The sequence below is a fragment of the Trachurus japonicus genome, chromosome 13 (assembly GCF_045865225.1).
Source record: "Trachurus japonicus isolate A0001 chromosome 13, Traja_1.0".
Lineage (NCBI taxonomy): Eukaryota > Metazoa > Chordata > Actinopteri > Carangiformes > Carangidae > Trachurus > Trachurus japonicus.
The window spans coordinates 33,376,066-33,394,324 of NC_140919.1; the positions used below are offsets into that span (position 1 = coordinate 33,376,066).

At 40.8% G+C, this 18,259-nt stretch overlaps 1 protein-coding gene across 1 annotated transcript in view; it reads right to left on the bottom strand.

Annotated features, from left to right (window-relative positions):
- Positions 1-12,127, bottom strand: part of nectin3a (nectin cell adhesion molecule 3a) — a 31,984-nt gene extending 19,857 nt beyond the window's left edge. Inside the window, exon 1 of the mRNA XM_085796074.1 lies at positions 11,862-12,127. Coding sequence (XP_085652200.1) covers positions 11,862-11,949 — 88 coding nt within the window. The 5' untranslated portion in view covers positions 11,950-12,127. The remainder of the gene's footprint in view (positions 1-11,861) is intronic.
- Between the last annotated feature and the right edge of the window lie 6,132 nt (positions 12,128-18,259).

Consider the following 18,259-nt stretch of genomic DNA (forward strand, 5'->3'; position numbering starts at 1 on the left):
CACTTTTTTATTGTGAGCAGACTCAAAAATTGAGACTTTCCACCATTGACAAGCTTGCAGCCCTTTCTACTGTGGAGAAGACTTGAGACAGATTTTACAGGAAAACCCATGAGAAGCGACTTTTATGTTCGATTGCCTTATTCTTGCTTCAATGCTTCGATTCTACGGCCCTACAGCATCAACAGTGCAACATCAGCCTACAAATGGAGCCTGCTTTTAATGCTATCATCTATTGGATTTACAAATATTAGGCTATAGTCCATAATATAAAAAACAATGTCATTTTAAGTACCTCATCTATCAATATGATGCTGGTCAACGCCTGTCATTCTCTTCTCAAAGATTTTGGCAAGCAACCTGGGATTCACCAATAGTGGTCTCCACCCTCTCCTCTGCTTTGATAGTTTTCAAATGTGTGTGTAGGAGGTGGGCACAGCCTGAAGTGTAGTGTATCACAGTGTTTAATGAGCACAGTAACTCATACTCCTTCCAGGCACTGAAGTCCCTTGGTCCACTATAAGCCAATAGCAACATTAGTGGCCTATTAAACTTCCATTTGATTATCAAGGTCACACTTGAAAAATGTTCATTAACATACATTTGAAAACCACCTTGGCAAACTCTGCTGACCTCACTGAAAACAGCACCCAAATGAATCTCTGGATTAATATATGGCTATGAGATAGAGTCATAAAATATTTAGTCAGTAATGTCTTCCATGCAACCATTCCCAGCCCAATCCAAACTATTTTAGTAGACAAGGGGAGAAAACACAAAGAAATGAAAGAGAAAAAAATGGAGGAAATGCCAAGAAGAAGAACCCCCATTTCTTGAGTGTAGTAGCGACGGTCGGCTGGGCGACGAAACAATTTTAAAATTCGTACTGGTGTTTTAGGTGGATTCATAAAATGAACATCTAGATTTTATCTTCCAGCCTTAAGCGACTGTAGTTGTACACTGTACATTTATGGTAAATGAAAAAAAAAAAACACCTTCAAATACAACTTGGGAATTTTCCAGTCAGCCTTGCATTTTCTGAGAGTCATCTATGCCTCTGAACAAACTCAATGAAGTCAACAGTCAGTGCAGACCTATTTGTTTGGTACTGTTACTCTGAAGAGGCGGCCAATTTAAGAAAAGAAAAAAAGACAATGCCTCTATGCCTAACACGGGCCCCCAGGCCTTTGTTTTATTTTTGTGAAGCCTATAACTCTGTCTCAATCAGTTTGACTGGATAGGTTAAGTGGTGGGTTGCCTGTTTTATAGCATGTCTTTATCGCAAGGAATATTTATGCAGTGTGAAGAAAACATTAGTTCCTACACCAGCTCTATCCTACCCCCTTCCTTCCTACCATTGTATCCTGTGAGGGTGTAAGGCTTTTTTAGCGGGCTAATTCATGGTGGAGACAAACACAGGCTGACAGGCCTTTAAAAAGGAGCAGGCGGGGCCCTCTTTCACGTGTCACTGTGCTCTTCAAAACCTTTTTCTTTTTGCTCCCCCATAGCATTGTGGACTTCTGTGCCCTTCTCATCCGAGTCACATTTGATTAAAGATCAGTGCTTAAAAGAAAAAGATCAATAGTGTTGACATACAGAGTGTCAGGATAGGTTGCAACCTCTAATCAGAGTCAACTAAAGCAATGCTGTAGGACTTGTGAAGGACAATGTCTGCCGCTGTGTACAAAAGCAACACAAACATTCCTACAGCATCCTGGCTTATTGTGTGGGATTTGTTATTGTTTGTTGTGGGGGTTTGTGGTATTCTGGCATATGCACACAATGCTATGATCACAGAGATGGACATTTTATTTTTCCATGTAGTTAGAAACTGTATAGCAAAATGCACTATTCTAAAATGACAATTTGCAAAAGCTGCAGACAGTACAGAAGAAGGTGAAAGGAATTTTTCAATCTACTGCGTGAAAAAGTTCATCTTAATGGTTTACTTTTTAAGGGGACAGAGTGCAACAGGAGTCAATGAGGACTTCAATTAGAGGTGTAGTGTTGGACTTCCCTGACATGTAGATGCTAATAGAGACTGCACCACCATCATCTCACTCCCAAGTAGGGTTAAAAGGGGGTCTGCAAGCTCATCAAGTGTATCCTTGTCCTTACTGCTCGTTATTGTTTTAGATACCTAATTGCATACAGAACAATTGGATGAAAACCATGAATTGTTCAAATATTTAGCAAGACATCACACATAACATAACAATAACTAATCTGACATTAAATTGATTTCACTGAGTTATTCACAGTAGACAAGCTATCTTTTGGTAAAATGGTGCAAGTGCAACCCTTCTCAAGCCTATATAATAAAAGATTAATTGCAAGTTTGACTGTTATTTTCTTCTGGCATTTACTCAACTTTACCTCATGGCTGTTGAAACCCTGGGCTTCCATACCTGCTGTAATGATCCCAATCTATTCACAAAACTGTGGTAAAGGAAAACTGTATTTTCCTTTACTAAGACATAGATAGATCAGGCCCTTGTTGTGTGGTGGTATTGGAGGAGGTGGGGGTGGGGGGGTCAGGATAGGTTCTGTACTAATCACAGACTCCACTGCCCTTGACTGGGTTTAAATGGGCTACTGTACTTTCATTAGGACAATGTAACATAATAAGAAACACAATTTCCCACATGCCACAGAGATCCCACAGGGAATTTGACTGTTTTTCTTACAAGTCATTCCCATGATTGTCCAATTTTAGATTTTGCGTATGATGCCCATTTCTGCCAACAACCAGACACATTTTTAAGGCATCTACATGATGTTGGTAAAACTCACTTGCCGGCGTCACGCACTAACAAAGACTTGTATTATGTATTTGTTTAACAAAGGAAGAGATAAGGCACTGCTGCTGGGCAGAGACAGCACGCTGCTACATTTTATAAATGACCACACATTTATAATGATGAGTGAAAACAACAGACTGCAAATAAGCAATCTTTGGTTAAGATTTCAAACATGGTCAGACTTTGTTTAATGTGCAGGTTAAGTCTTCTAAAGGTGCCTGGAATCTGAGAGATGCATAACATACATTAGCTACAATTACATTTCTAAGCCACATTTTTATAGGCTCTTAACATTTATATTCTGCATCCCAGTTTGTTGTCTTTCCTCTTGAGAGCATACCAGTTATTTATTTATTCATCTTTTATTTCTGGATGTTAAAGGAGACTGCAGCAGCCTTTCCGAATACATTATTGCCTTTAAGTGTAGTTGATGAGATAAAGTGCTTCAACTTTATTGAGGAATTACTATGCATGTACCAGCAATGGCTAATATGGGCAGGAAGTTAAGCGGGAAGTAAAGCAGTCCAACAGAAACCTGCATCTGTCCTGTACTTTGTGTATCCAGTGGTCAATAAAAACAGTAAGTAGTTTGGTCATTGTGGCATTTCACTAGCATTATCTTGGTCAGAGTGAGTTCATTTTCCCGACACACCCACTCTTCCCGGCATACACTCTCACCCTGTTTCTGCAACAGATTAAAGTGGTACTGATTTAGAATTACCACCCACTTTGAACAGTGAGAAAACGGAGATTTAGAGGCCTAGGTCACTTGTAACACATGGCAAAAAATAAAAAATAAAAAATAAAAAAATAAAAAATAAAAAATCACAGCTGATCTAAAGTTACCTCAGTACACAAATTCGTGTGACAACATGCAAGGTGAAACCCTGGGTCCACTCCACTCCCCTGGCTCTACTCTACTGGCTGTGATGCTATTATGATCTACATCCCAGCTTCACTTAACTGTAGATTTTATTTTAAGAGAAATGTTGATGAAATCCGTATGCTATTACTACTAGTCAGAAATTAGCAGTCCACTCCCTCCTAGATGTGTAAAGTTCACAGAGATCAAATTTGCTAAAAGGCTAGAAAAAGTCAGTAAGACAACATCCAAGTGTATTTTCTCTAGGTCTTGGGTTACATGTCTGGTTTGATATAGTGTTCCCATAATATGCAGCTCACTTGGATGTTAAAGACAAATATTTTGAGTACATAAAGGCAGTAGGACCCCATTTATTGCCATGCTAACAGCTCTGGGTTGTAGTGTAAGTATACCCTGAAAATGTAATGCAAGTTGTCTATTGTATGACATTCCAGCACTGTTTTTTACACCCTAAATAGAACGAGCCACTTGTGCTGTAAAAGGGATCATAACAATTACAAGAAGCAGCCACATGGAGCTATCATGTCATGTATTAAGTGAGCAGTAATCTATGACATTCCTTATGTGCGAAAGTCACTGAGTAGCTTAGTTGTTGTAGAAGGACATCAAATACTTCCATCTTCCATCATTAAACAGCAAGAAAACCCTAAAGTCTACCTGGTTTTCTTCACGACAGCTCAGGTCAGAGAGGAGAGCTACAGACTAAAAAACTACATCATGACTCATATAGAAGCATAGAAACTTATAGTTAAAGGATGTAAGGCGGACATGGGCAGTGTAGCAGTGATGGCAGGGGAATACAGAATAATTTGGTTGAATGCCAGCAGGGATTCAGTGGTGCAAAATCCTAATCAAGCCATTACTGCAACGTACCTGCATTAAGGAGCAGGGCTACTAAGCTGCTGAGTTAGGGGGGAGGGCTTTCTTTCCCTGTGTGTGATGTTATCTGACAAACAATGAGAGCAGAGGGCGGATGCTGAAACCTAGAAACTTGGACTGAAGTTCTTGGAAAACAATAACTATATCAGGTTAAAGCAGATATCAGTGGAATGTTTTTGTTAATATAAGTCCTAAATAGTCCTATTTTCCGTCAGCAATCACTTACATGAAGTATTTCAGCCTAAACACGAGTCTCTCCGTCACTCTGCTCTGCTGTAACCCGAGGAGAAAATTTTCCTTGTGGGATACAAGTGTTATCCAATGAGGGGAGAGAACGGCATGAAGGGCTGTGTGTGCAGCCAAGGGATGCGCGTGAATGTGGTGACGTAGCACGAGGACCAATTGATGCCTGACAAGGGCGGGGGCTGCTAACTCATGGTGCGTTCAAGGAAACTCGTACTTTGTGTTTTTCCTTCCTGTGAAGTCATACCAGTTCGATCTGGTACGAGTTCACGGGTCGGAAGTTACGAGTGGCCGTTATAGGGAACTTTCACAGACAACAGGACGGTAAAAACACGAGCTACGGGTTACCTGGAACGCTACCAAGTCGTAGTTGTGACTTGAAGCTGTAACTTACGGTTTCAAAAGCCTGCCTTGAACACAGCATTAGCCGAAACGGCCGTGCCACTGATATCTGCTTTAAGTATGTCACGGGCGAGACCATCGCCTTCAAATGATGCAAGTGTTTCCGAAACGGTTTTGGTCTGTCACTCATGGCAAGTCCATTACTGTAAATAATGCATGCAGTGAACATTTCCTGCTCACTTATGGCTTTGAATCTGTGATCCTGGGATAGTAGGTCCAAGACTGCCTGTGTTTTCACTGCTAAATTCACTTGTGTGTCACAGCCAAATGGTTTAGATAATCAATGTTTGTAGAAATATCATAAAAAGGGGGTTTCACTTCACAGCTAAAAGCCAGACTTGTGGATGATTAACTGTGCTGAAATTGTCTAGATCTTGAGCCACATGTCTATTTCCACTCTCCAGATGCATATCACAGGTTCGGATGTTCAACACTCTGCTAGAGAGCTTAGATCTGGGATGTAGGCGGAGGTAACACTGACTTTACAGAGGGCAGGCGAGGGATCCAGGCAGCAGGGGTGGTGAAAACATTGGTGGGAAAACAAGACATTCTTCTCTCTGCTACAGTATCGTATGTTGCCATCCTTTGTGTACTACCAGATGAGACAACACTAGATAGTTTACTCCAGTTTACTCTCTACAGTTAGCACTGGCCAGTATTTGACTAGCCGGTGTTAATAATCTCCCACCTGGGTGGTAGAGGGGGTGTGTCAGCGCATACAACTGACCGTGTGCTCATCCCAAACATCATAGCCACCCAACAGCTGAATGAGTGAAACAAATAAGACCAAGTGGTGAATAGCAAGCCACACCTGTTTCCCATAACCCCAGCACTCCTCTCCTGGGGGATTCAACTGCTGACTGTGTACATCCTGTGTGTATACCTCTTTAATGTAGACTGTGAAGCCACAGTGTATCCGAGTGACCCCAACTTCACTCACATACTGTGATCTGCTCTTTTAGGGAAAAACCCTGCCTTCTGAAAACAGCAGGCAAAAAATGTTTTAAAATGTTTCTCTCTGTTCATTCACAGTAGGTAATTAACCATGGAAATATCTGGAAGCCATTTGTACAGCACAGTTTCCTATGACTCAGTAAGCGAAACACTTGATTCCTGTCTATACAAGATTAATTCAGTAGACAAGACGCACTAGCTAAAACACACTGGTGAAAAATACCACTGCTAACGTTAGTGTTTTTCATGTATTTCTGTGCATATTGCCCTTTTCCTCCCCATTATGAATGGCTAATTACCCCTGCACTGTGGTCCTAATCGGTGGTAAATCCACGTGTTGGTCTGGGGAGGAAGTAGACCCACAAAAAAAATGCCATCAGAAACATTGTGACATTGTTCATGTTCACAAAACCAGGCAGTCGGGTTCAAGGTAGAGACTAGCATGGTACTATATTTGGCTAAACTGTGGCCATGGAAAGTCCAAATTTAACTATATGTTAGTCTGTCTTCTAATGCTTTGTAACTCTGCCCTGTCTGTGGCACTTATCCCCATGTCCATTCAGTAGTCAGAGGTTGTGAATCACAAATATTAAGTGGCATTTACACTGGCAGAATTCATAGTATTTATGGCTCCAGGATTATGCATGTGAGATTGACTCAAAGTAACATAAATGGCTGTATTTACGGAAGTACAGGTAAACATCACACACTGCAATGGTGCAGCTCATTGCTGTATATTATTTAGATTTAGTGGAATAAGCGATATCAGGCTTTTGGTTACACAGACAGTGCTTGTGAACAGGATCAGTTCACTGTTGGTTTTGTTTTTTCAAGGGATTTGCTGACAGTAAGAAAAATATACAGCCTGATCCCTCTAGGCATACATCTAACAATGGCTATGCCTGGGTACATGGAATAAAGCCAAAGATGTCTGTCTAAAACTGTTGATAGAACATGTCAAACTGCAGAAAGGGTCAATTATAACTTAGTGAATTGTGTTTTTTTTTCAACTGTGAAGGTTAACATTTGTATAGCTTTCCAGGAAACAAGAAAAAAATAATATCAACGTTCATACTACAATTCAGTCTATACAACAGGCCGGTAGGTAAGGCAACATGAACTCGCATTGTGGAGATAAACATGGAAGCGATATCGATTGGTTCTATCTTCAGAGACCCTACAAAGTGACAGGTTTCCATCCAAAAAGCCAAATAAAATGTTGTTAATACAAGAGTGCCCCACCAAACATGGAATAAAACACAGGATGCAAAGACGACATTTAAAATTGAATAAGTAAACAATTAAACAATCAACATAAATCCTCATTAATTATTTATTTGACATTCTGGCAAAACATGTCATGCTTCAGAGAACAAGCTGCTTTTCTTTGTCTTAAATGTTGGGCTTTTATACTGTTTTAGGAAAAGGAATGGACACTCTTCATCATTTGTTGAAATTTCCCAGGCCAAACAATTGCTGTAGCCCTAATGACATTTGCATTCATTTCATGAATTAGCCTATTCTAAGGAACATTGTGACTGATTCTGATTCTTTTTCCATTGCAGTTTCATTTTGTTTTACCAAAAGCCCAACTTTTTCACCCCAGCCAGTCCATAAATCGAAATGTCCATAAAAATAGGTGGAGGGAAACGCACTCCTAGTGTTTTTAGTGTTCATTCTTAATGGAGGCAGTTGGCATATCATCAACTAACAGCAGTAACGCAGACATTGTTGTCTGAAGGTCACAACTACTATTTAGTAATGGGCCACCAGAGAGCAAGTCACATCTGTCGAGGGAGAGGAAGCAAAGGGTGGAGTCAACAGAAGCTGGTGACCACAGCCTTCTCCCAGAACCCCACACACAGCCTACATTTTCCACAATAAAGGCGCACACTCATCTGCTGATGGCCTTCCTTCAAAACACTGCATGCATTCAATGTGATTAGGAGTTCTCAGTTAGCTGCTTCACAACTGAGATTAACACCAAATGAGAGGCTCAAATGGATGCAACAGCTGTGACCCACAGATGCGCATCCAAATGCTAAAACGTACATTAAAGTACTATCTTGCATATTTTCTATGGCGCATAACTGAAATGGGTAATTAACAGCAGACAGAAGTAAAATTCCAGTAGACATTAGGGTTGTGCCGATTGGCGATCCAATCGTCTATCGGCGATTGGATGGACGATCGGCGATGTTTTGTTTTCTTGGCGATTTTACACACACACATACTCGCTACTTTTTTATTGATCCAATGCGCAATCTGTTTGTTTTGTTTTAATGAAGCCGCTTCTCTGGCTGCTTCCAACAGATACTCTGTCATATGACAGTGTTTCACCAATCAAATGCAGCTACTGGCGACGTCCAATCAGACGGAGCCAGGTAGTCATATGACCGCACACAAAATCTCTGTGGTAAACAGGATGGCCACTCCGCCTCAAATTTGGGGAAACACGTTTAGCTGGTGTTGTTGTGGCTGTGACTAGGCTGCCGACGCCAGCGCTGTTACTGTAGCCTATGTTACAGCCCGACGACGTGTTCCCTGATATGCCACAAATAAATTACGTCCGCCAGAATAGATTTTTCGGCTTTTGGCAACGCAATAGCGTTCCGTTCATTGATCATAGTGCTCTTTCTCACACAGACAGACAGAGAGAGAGAGAGAGAAGCGCGCATGCATGACAGCATGACAGCAGGGCACGGTAAAAGCGAAACTCATACGCCGACGCCCCCCCCCCCGTCGACCTAACACGGCCGCCCCCCCCCCCCCCCCCGTACCCCGGCGATAGATAGGTCTATCGGCGATCTCCAGGGAGGGCGATTGGGACGATCTGAGAATGTCAAGATCGCCCAACACTAGTAGACATATTAGTTAGTGTATCTGTTGGTGTAGTTTTAGTTAAAGTCTCTCTCCTAACAAAGTAGGAAAACTGACTGGAAGAAATTTAGTCATCAAGTGAGTCAAGTAAAATTTATTATGACTGCAATTTTTTTTTTAGCTTGCTTAAGCACTATAATGTAATGGCTATTAACTGTATCTCCACAACTATAATCCACATCTCCATTTAGCATTAAGTTATCCAACCACGAAACCAGACCAAAAGGTCCAAAAATTATGTCATGACCTGATTTGCCCTTTGCCATATGGTAGAAAGCTGAAACAGTTTTGAGTTACATTTTCAATGACAAGTCAACTTTCTTGGCTGCACCTGTCATTAATTAACCACTAAAGCACATTAACCTCTAAGGAGCTATGACCAAATCTGCTCAGTCAGTACGCCGCTTTTTCAAATCTATTTCTGTTTTGAGTCTGTAATTTCGGTGGCTCCATTACTACATTATTTATTTAGATTGTGAATCCTGCGGCTCCAAGAAAAGAAACCACAAAACTAAGGTCTTCAATTACAGACCTCACAGCCCGTAGCCACGCCTCAGATGAACCCCCTCCTCACAATCACAATCCCAATCCCAACACAACAGGAAAACTGATAATGACAGAGAGCTGACATTGACACTGTTGGTGTCAAGTCCCCCTTGCACACTTGTGCTGTTTAACACACAACAGTTTGCCAAAGCTGCACAGACTCAAACTAAATCATATAGAAAGTCAAAATGTGGCACTACTGTGTTCCAAATACAATGATACTTGAGTTTGTAGTGGCTGGTTTGTCCATTAAGTTAATAATCGGATAGTTTAGCTGTCAAGGTGACTATAGCAGCACCGAAAATCTGCAAACACACAGCACCAAGTAGCACATGTCTGCAGGCTAATCAGCTTAGTTTGCAGCAAAGGGTTGTTTATCAGTTCTCTGTGTTGATTTATGAACCAGTGTTTTGTGGTAACAGGCAGAAAAAAAATATGGTATGAAGAACGCTCTGTAAAAGTATGTGTTGCAAGTGTGTGTGGGCCTGTGTTGACAATACAGAGATGAAACTAGTGGCTGCAGTATGGCAGAGACACTACATACTAGAGCGTGACTGATGAATTTGCCAGGCCAACAAATTAGATGATATAATCTTGTCGGTGATATTGCTTATCTGGAAATGTGTCGGCTGATAAGTTACAAGGAACTGCAATGCACGAATGCAAGAGATATGTGTCTCAATTACGTAGTTGATCACAGAATAAGAATGTCATACTATTCACTATTTCACCACAATAAATGTTGTGAATTTTTGGTAATCCAGTTTTTTGATTCTGTTTTGTTTATGTGAAAATATGACTTTTTGTCCATGCACCAAATATCTTAAATTGTTCAATATATCAGTCTCATCTTGAACTATCAGCCACTAGTTCAACTTGACAGATTTACTACATAGCCCACTACAAAAAACCATGGAAATGTGATGAAAATTAGTTTTTTTTTATTTGATTTGTACCATCTAATGATTTCGGGTTTCTGAACTGCTGATTAGACAAAACAGGATGTGACAATACTGCCTTCGGTTCAGTGACATTTTAGGAGACAAATTATACAGTCATAAGTTTTATAGACCAAATAATTACAAGAAAATGATGATCATCACTGGTAACTGCACTAACCAAAAGGCTCTTGGCATGACAGCTGTAGAGGAAGCCTGTCACGTATTACAATTAGTCACACAGAAAAAAAAAAGTTGCATTTCCTTTTTTTCAAGAAGCGATTAAACATGACATAGCTACTTGAAAAAGCTTTTATTGCCCTTGCAGAAGGTGCATTCCTGTGAGGTATTTACTTAAGTATCCATCTGTGTTTGTCTGCTCTTTTGTCTTTGCAGACCATGTGTTGTAATCCCAGCTCAGGACTGGGGGATACAGACGGAGCTCTCCTTCAGCTTCGAGACTCGGGACGGTACGGAGACTGGAGGGTGCTCTCCCTGGCACCCGGCCCAGCTGCAGGTCAATACTTCCAGAGACTCTGCGACTGCAGTGCCTCTCTTGAAATATGTCTTCATTTCCCCTGCCACCCCTCACGCCCAAAGCGGAGGAGTCTGCCTCTCCTCTCCTGTATCACATAACGTTTATCCCCCTCCCGCCCCCCCATCCGTATCCAACCACTTGGCAAACTTTACAAAGGAGCTCCTCTTTGCTCGCCATAAGTGACACCCAGAATATTTCATTTCGTTTCTATTTTAGGACACGTCGAACAACTGCTGCCTCTCAATGACTTTTAGCCATTTGAGTGGGCGAGAAACCGGTATCCCCCCTTGCACATTGAGTAATGTTAGCTAAGTCATGGTGTGTTTTCTCACACTGGATGTAACTCCAGCTAGAAAATGTGCTCATAATTACCTCAAAACACAACGCCTAGAGTTGCCTCCTGCCTGCCCCGCGTGGACTCATTTGCGCTGAAAATCTAATTGGGTTTAGCTTGTGTGTGTGTGTGTAATTAGCAGCTGCAGTGCGTGGAACAAGTTAACGTTAACTATTGTTAGGAAACGGAGTTGCATTCAAACGCATTCAAAGGAAAACGAGGCTTTAGCTAACGGTGGACTGACGTCAGAGGCAGCTACTTTCCTACAGACGTAATGTTGGGGGAACTGTTCACAAGAACCGTTAGCTTGAATAAAGCTAACGGGCTTCGAACGGAACACTGGCCGGTTCTGGCGTTTTGAATCGGTGACTAACGGCAGACACTCCGCTGAGCTGCTCCACCGCAACTTCTTTCACTGGCCCTCACAAGAAGCACGGATAACGAGACAAAGGAGCCGTTAACTCACTGGTAAGTCCGTATAAGGTGAGAAGGGATGTTAAAAGTCGTAGTCCGCTGGATGGCAAAGTCCCTCTGAGCGGTGATGGTTTCTCCATGATCCCTGCGTGTCTGTGCGCTCTCTGCGCTCTCTCGCTCTCTGCTCCGTCCTCCTCCTCCTCGCTCCTCGCTCGGCTCTGGCTGGCTGGTTGGCTCGCGCTCTTGGGGAGCTCTTCTCCATAGCGACCGATCCGCGTGGGCTGTACCACTTCTGCAGGACAACAAACACACGTAACCTTACGCACGCACTCACGCACGCAAGCACACAAAAGACCCCAGTCGTCCCCAGCTGAGTTTTTATCCGTGCCCGGGTTTTTGGGTATCAATTTGGAAAAACAAAGGACATCAGCAGGTACTAAATGTTATTTTCATACCTGGTCAATACAATTTGCATATCTCAAGAGGAAATTTGACACATCCTGTCATCCCTAAATTTACCGTAGATAATTTGCACAAAATATGTTAGTTTTTCCCCCTTTCAACTTTAAAATCATATCTTTATTATAACTGATCTTATATCAGTACATTTAATTATACAGTATAGGCTAGGCTACCATAATTGTTGGAAAATTCTGTTCAGGGTGTTAATGAAGAAAACAACAACAAAAACATTGTGTTCATTTTGAGTCACTGTATGGTCATTTTTTGTCTATTTCTAGTCTTTGTCTATCTAATCATCATTTTGTGTTGCTGCATGGTCACTGAATCTCTCTTTAGTCATTTGTTAGTTGTGTCAGTGGCTGTTTTATGCATCTTTGTGGTTGTCTTGAGTCACTTAGTTGCTGGTTTGAGTCTCTGTGGTTATATGGACTGATGTTTTGCAACTCTGTTTCAGTTCTCTGCAGTAGATCATTTTGCATCCATTCAAAATCACACCATTCTCTCTATAGATGTTTTGTATTCTTCAGTGGTCATTTTTGCTGCTTTTTGTGTGCTTTGTTGTCATACTCTTTCATTTGATTGATTTTCAATCATCTCTATTTTGACTTTTTTTTTTTTGATTTGACAGTAGCTAGTTCTATAACTCAAGTAGTCAAGTTTTGAGACACTTGCACTTTACTGCAGTATTTCCCTCTTCTGTTGATATACTTCTACTCCCCAATGGTCGGATTAACCTCTGGGGGCCCTGTGGCAAAAGTTTGTTGTTGGGCCCCTGTTGATCCCCACTTTACATGGCAGTTTCATTATTTTCCCAGGCATCCAGAAAGCAACCAGTCTTCCAGGGCTGAAATTGCATTAAATGTTTCATTGAGTAGAAAAAATATAAAAGATGTAGGCTAGATGGTGGAAGTGAGGCCATATAGCTCTGAGAATCCTTGTCTTGAGTTTAATAACATGTTTTAAAGCAGAAGTAAGCGATCCGGTGGTTTTGGCTAACTTCCTGTCAGCAGATGGAGTTAGCAGTCCCCGTCCTCGTCCCTACATCACCACATTCACGCGCATCCCTTGGCTGCACACACAGAGAGGACCGCCCCTTTATGCCGTTCTCTCTCCTCATTGGATAAAGGTTGTAGGATACAAGGAAAGTTTTCTCCTCGGCTTACAGCAGAGCAGAGTGACTGACAGACCCGTGTTTCAGACCAAACACTCTATGTAAGTGATTGCTGTCGGAAGATAGAACTATTTAAGACTTATATTAACGCAAACATTCCGCTTACTTCTGCTTTAAATTTTAAATCTAAATCTACAAAGTGACTTAGTGAGTGTGTTGTCACATGAATGTCCTGGAATAAACCATACCATAAAGATCTACATTTGCTTCTAGACTTTCAGTCATCAAGCATTTTATAAACACTGACTTTTGCTTTGGGATATAACTTAGGTAAGGTTACCATCTGGACAAAGTGAGCAGCTGCCTCAGGGCCCCAAAACATTAGGGGCCCCAAAGGTTCCCAGTTCACCATGCAGCTATTCGTTTTTGGAAATCTGATTAATACCACATTTGTTTGGTAATTGTATTTGCAACACTGATGCACAAGATAAACTGAAACGCTTAAGGCTTTAAGTTGACACGTGCATTGTTGCATAATCTTGATGTGAGGCCCCTCTTGTAGAAGAGCCTCACATCTAGTTTCAAAGCCATTAATATGTCAATTTAAACTGCACTGCGCTTTATCAAGTTAACATAAAATAAATAATAATGCTTACACACTTCAATGCAGAGGAGGCTACGGATATAATCGTAATCTCTATGTATATCCCCTCTGACCTTTAAAAGAATAATATGAAGGTGAAACTGTTTCGATCAGAAGGAAGATCCTCCTGTCCCCAAGGCACACTACAAACTGCCTTTACATACTAAACTGCAACTGCTGAAAGCGTTAATTGTACAAATACCTTCTTTTTTTTCTAAGCCTGATTATCTTCTTCACAGCAGTGACTGAACAGATAATGGTTCATTGTTTAGCTCAAGGAGACACTGTACCTTTATCTGTTTTGGCAGGCCCTATGGGTGTTGTTGGGGATCAGGCTTGTAACCCAGCTTTTACACGCTATCGATCAAGTTTATGTGCAGGTTTCCGATCATTAGCTGATATAAATCTTGTTTACATTCGACACATTTGTGGGGGGCTCTTGGACTCCCGTAACAATAACAATTCAATCAATCACTCAAAATATGGATTACTGACTTTAACATACATTAGGATAGATCAGGCTTTAGGCCACAACAGCATTTACTGTTAATTTCCAAGAGTCTATTTAGCAAATTGTAAATTGGACATAGCATAACATTTTGAACAATACCTGACTCTATACCATAGATATTTTAGTATTCCTATAGAGTCTAAAAATACTGCACAGTACCTGTTTAAATAAATGAAGGTGACAGTCAGTGTTTGTTGTGTCAGTGACTGCTGAGGCCCATGTCCTGCATAGGAAATGTGTAACCAATGTTATAAAACTTTTCCAGAATGAGGAAGTGAATGTGAAAGTTAATATAAACCCCATGAGATCAGCTACTAAAGGACAAAGCAGTCACATACAACTTGGCTGATTTCTGATTTTGAAGACGTGACAAAGTTTGTTCTTGTGAGTTTCAGCAGAGAAGCACTCTGACTACTCAACTCTTAAACAAAGTGGTAATGAAACACTTGCATTGTTCTTTTCTTTGAGATAATTACAGCTTTTACACATTCAGGAATCCAGCGTCGTGTGCAGCACGGTGTTATTATCATGCTCTGTAGCTTCAACTGATAAACTTGCTCCCTCAGCAGTTTCAAGCAGACATCATATTTATTCACTGAAGATAAGCAAAAATGCTGGTTTCAATGTGGATCCCTCATGTCGAGCTTTCCACTTCATTCTGCAGTGACGTCTTTGTGGACTGTATTAGCTCGGAGTCCTCATCAGGGGATGTGAACTCTGCAGGAATCCTCCCTCTTCCAGCGCTGGAGCCCGGCTTCACTGTGATTAAAGCATGACCCATGATGTGTCACCGCACTATACCCCATGCTTTTATACCCTCTGGTGGTTTATTTATATCCTCAAAGAGCTATAAATCCCCAGGTGAAAGTGCTGCCCTTTTCACCAATCAATCACCCCTCCCAGGCCACTTTGCATCGGAACTGTAAAGTCAGTGCACCGATGAAGCTCCTGTCTTTATAAGATGATAAATCATGTCTTATTTTCTTCCACAAAACATTTAATGTGTTAATGATATTACCAATTTGGGTTGAATAGTTTCATTAAGGCTTACTTCACACATAACTCACGCTGCATAAATGCTCTAACCCCCTTAGTTACACTAAATACTTTATGAGCATTTATGGGCCATGACCTTTGTAATTGTGGTTACCTCATTTAGGTTTTATGCTGCAAAAATACTTACTAAGTAAGCACTATTACATTTTCTTCCAGGCAAGCAAGGCCGTACTGGCACCACCTCTCCTGTGACCAGTGGGTGCACATCCACACAGACTGTCTGGGACATTTGGTTTTACAGTCTGTGAAAACAGCCTTTGTTAAACACGACATTCCTCACTAGTCACATTGGTGAGCCAGTCCTTGCACACCTCAAAATCTCCCACCCCCAACCCCCCTGCTCTGTTGCCACACTCATGGTCCTATCCCCTGCCAAGGCTTGACCATCTACAGCAGGAAGAGGTCACCTCACTGCTGACGCTACACACTTGTGCTTGCAGCACCACATAGGTCTTCCCCATAATGAGCTCCCACTGAAATGACCCTCTGCAGTACACACTGACCTTTGAAAGGCATATGAGAAGACAATTACGAGAGCATACCTGTTCAGAGAGTTTTCAAATTACTGAAGAGTAAGGCTTCTGCAGTGAGTGTATTTCATAATAAACATGGAGGTTAAGTATGTACGTTAACAAGCAATTTAAGTTGCCCCAATATTTAATATCCCATGAAGGATATGCACAAAGGACGAAGTAGCAGGTAACAGACATTCAGAGTCTAGATTTCAAACTGCTAATAACTCATACACATCACACTGGATTTGACATGCAAATGCTTTTCTAAAGACAAAAAAATCCCATGCAAATGCAGTATATTCACATGAGGTTGTGGAACAATCTGGGGCTCCCATTAAATCATTCACAGCAAGAGTGACAGCACTGAGGGTCATATCTTTTGTAGTGCAATTGTAGGCACAATACAAAGTATAGATTCCAATAAAAACATTTCAACTGACTGGAAATGAAACTGCAGATGTAATGAATCCAACTGCAGCAATGAAACATAAAAATGTATTGCAACAGATTTAAAGCGCCATCTGCTGGAAGTAAAGGATAGCTTCACAAAACTCTATTGTGTCCATATATGACACTGACAAAGATTTTTCATTCAATTAAGAGAATGTGTGTGTCTAATGTAGGTGATGCCAAATGAAACCTACAGTCCTCATTCTGTGTGAAAACATAAACAGATTCCAAAGTCAATCTGAAACCAATTTGAGGCTTCAGGCAGTCTGAGGTAGACAAATTGCACAACTTTCAAGTGTTTTTGCACAGAATTATGATGCTGCGTTATAAATTTGGTAAACACTACCATCAGAAGTATGCAGATGGTATCTCCGTTGAATATGATTATGAGGGACAATTACAGTGAGCAAATCCTGTTGTACCATTCAAACAGCATTTGGGTACTGTTTTAAGACAGATTCGACAATTTTGAACCTCAAATTACATTTTCAATAAAAGGCAGTTATAAAGTGGATTAGCCTTTGGTTTTCATCAGAAGAATAGATTTGTGATTTATTGTTGATTGTTTGACTGAAATCCTAAATCCTGAGTTCATCTGGGATATTGACACAAAATGAAAACAAGCTGCAGTTTGTGAAATCTACTTGCAAACAGTGTCACTGAGCATTCATGGCATTACAGTACATATTTTACAACCTTACCAATCACTAGCCCAAATATGAATTGGGAGATATGTCGCTTTGTAACTTGTGCACCGGGAACAAATTGATTGAATAATAAAAGTGTAGTTAATTACTTAGCAGGGTCTCAGTTTTCTTAAATGTTAACCAGAAGTAGGCCGGTTTGTTTTCTGTTCTGTGACAGCGTGAAAGGAGATGATGCTGCAGATGAAGTGATGACAAGTGGGAGCTGAGAAACAGCATAAAAAGCTCCATGGGAGACAGCCAGGACATGGGCAATTTGCAGTGAAAGTAGAGGTGCTGAGTGAAGAAGAGAGATACAAACGACAAGTAAAGCAACACTGCCTTTAAAGATGTTCTTGAAACAAACAGGTGAGTGGGAATCAATGGGAAATCCAGCTGCACCGACAGAATTTCACATTAGCAACATTAGCAAGTAAAGTGCTTTTCTTGGGCATTTACGGTGTTTACTGGCTTCTGACATTTCAGCAAATAACATTTTGGAGACATCATTCTGTTCACATTGTTGGTATGGACGTTATCTCTCATGTATAAAATCTTTTTAAGCAAAAAATTTGGTCAAAAAAATCACATTGTTTTCTTTACATTTTGAGCGATGATTAAATGTTGGACAAATTTGGACAAATGCAGTGTTACAAAAGACAAAAACTTGCATGTGATAAAAATTTTAATTAAATGCTTTACTTCAGTGATGCTACTACATCAAATAAAGACCAGTTTTGTGTTTTTATACCACCTTGTCTTTATTACAGTAAATTCTGACAAAATATAATGCAAAAATCTAATCTCAAATCACAACACAATAAAGTGGAGAGAAAACACAATCTGCTATTCTGCAGAAGCAGTTGATAGTCATTTATCAATTCATAGTTCTGACCAACCAAATGTTGTCTCTTACATGGAGCAGGTGGCGGTAGTGATGTGACGCTTTGGGCAGAGCTTTGGGCATTTCATTTTCATTATTTTAAAGAAAGAGGTAATAGTACACCCTAAAAACCCTC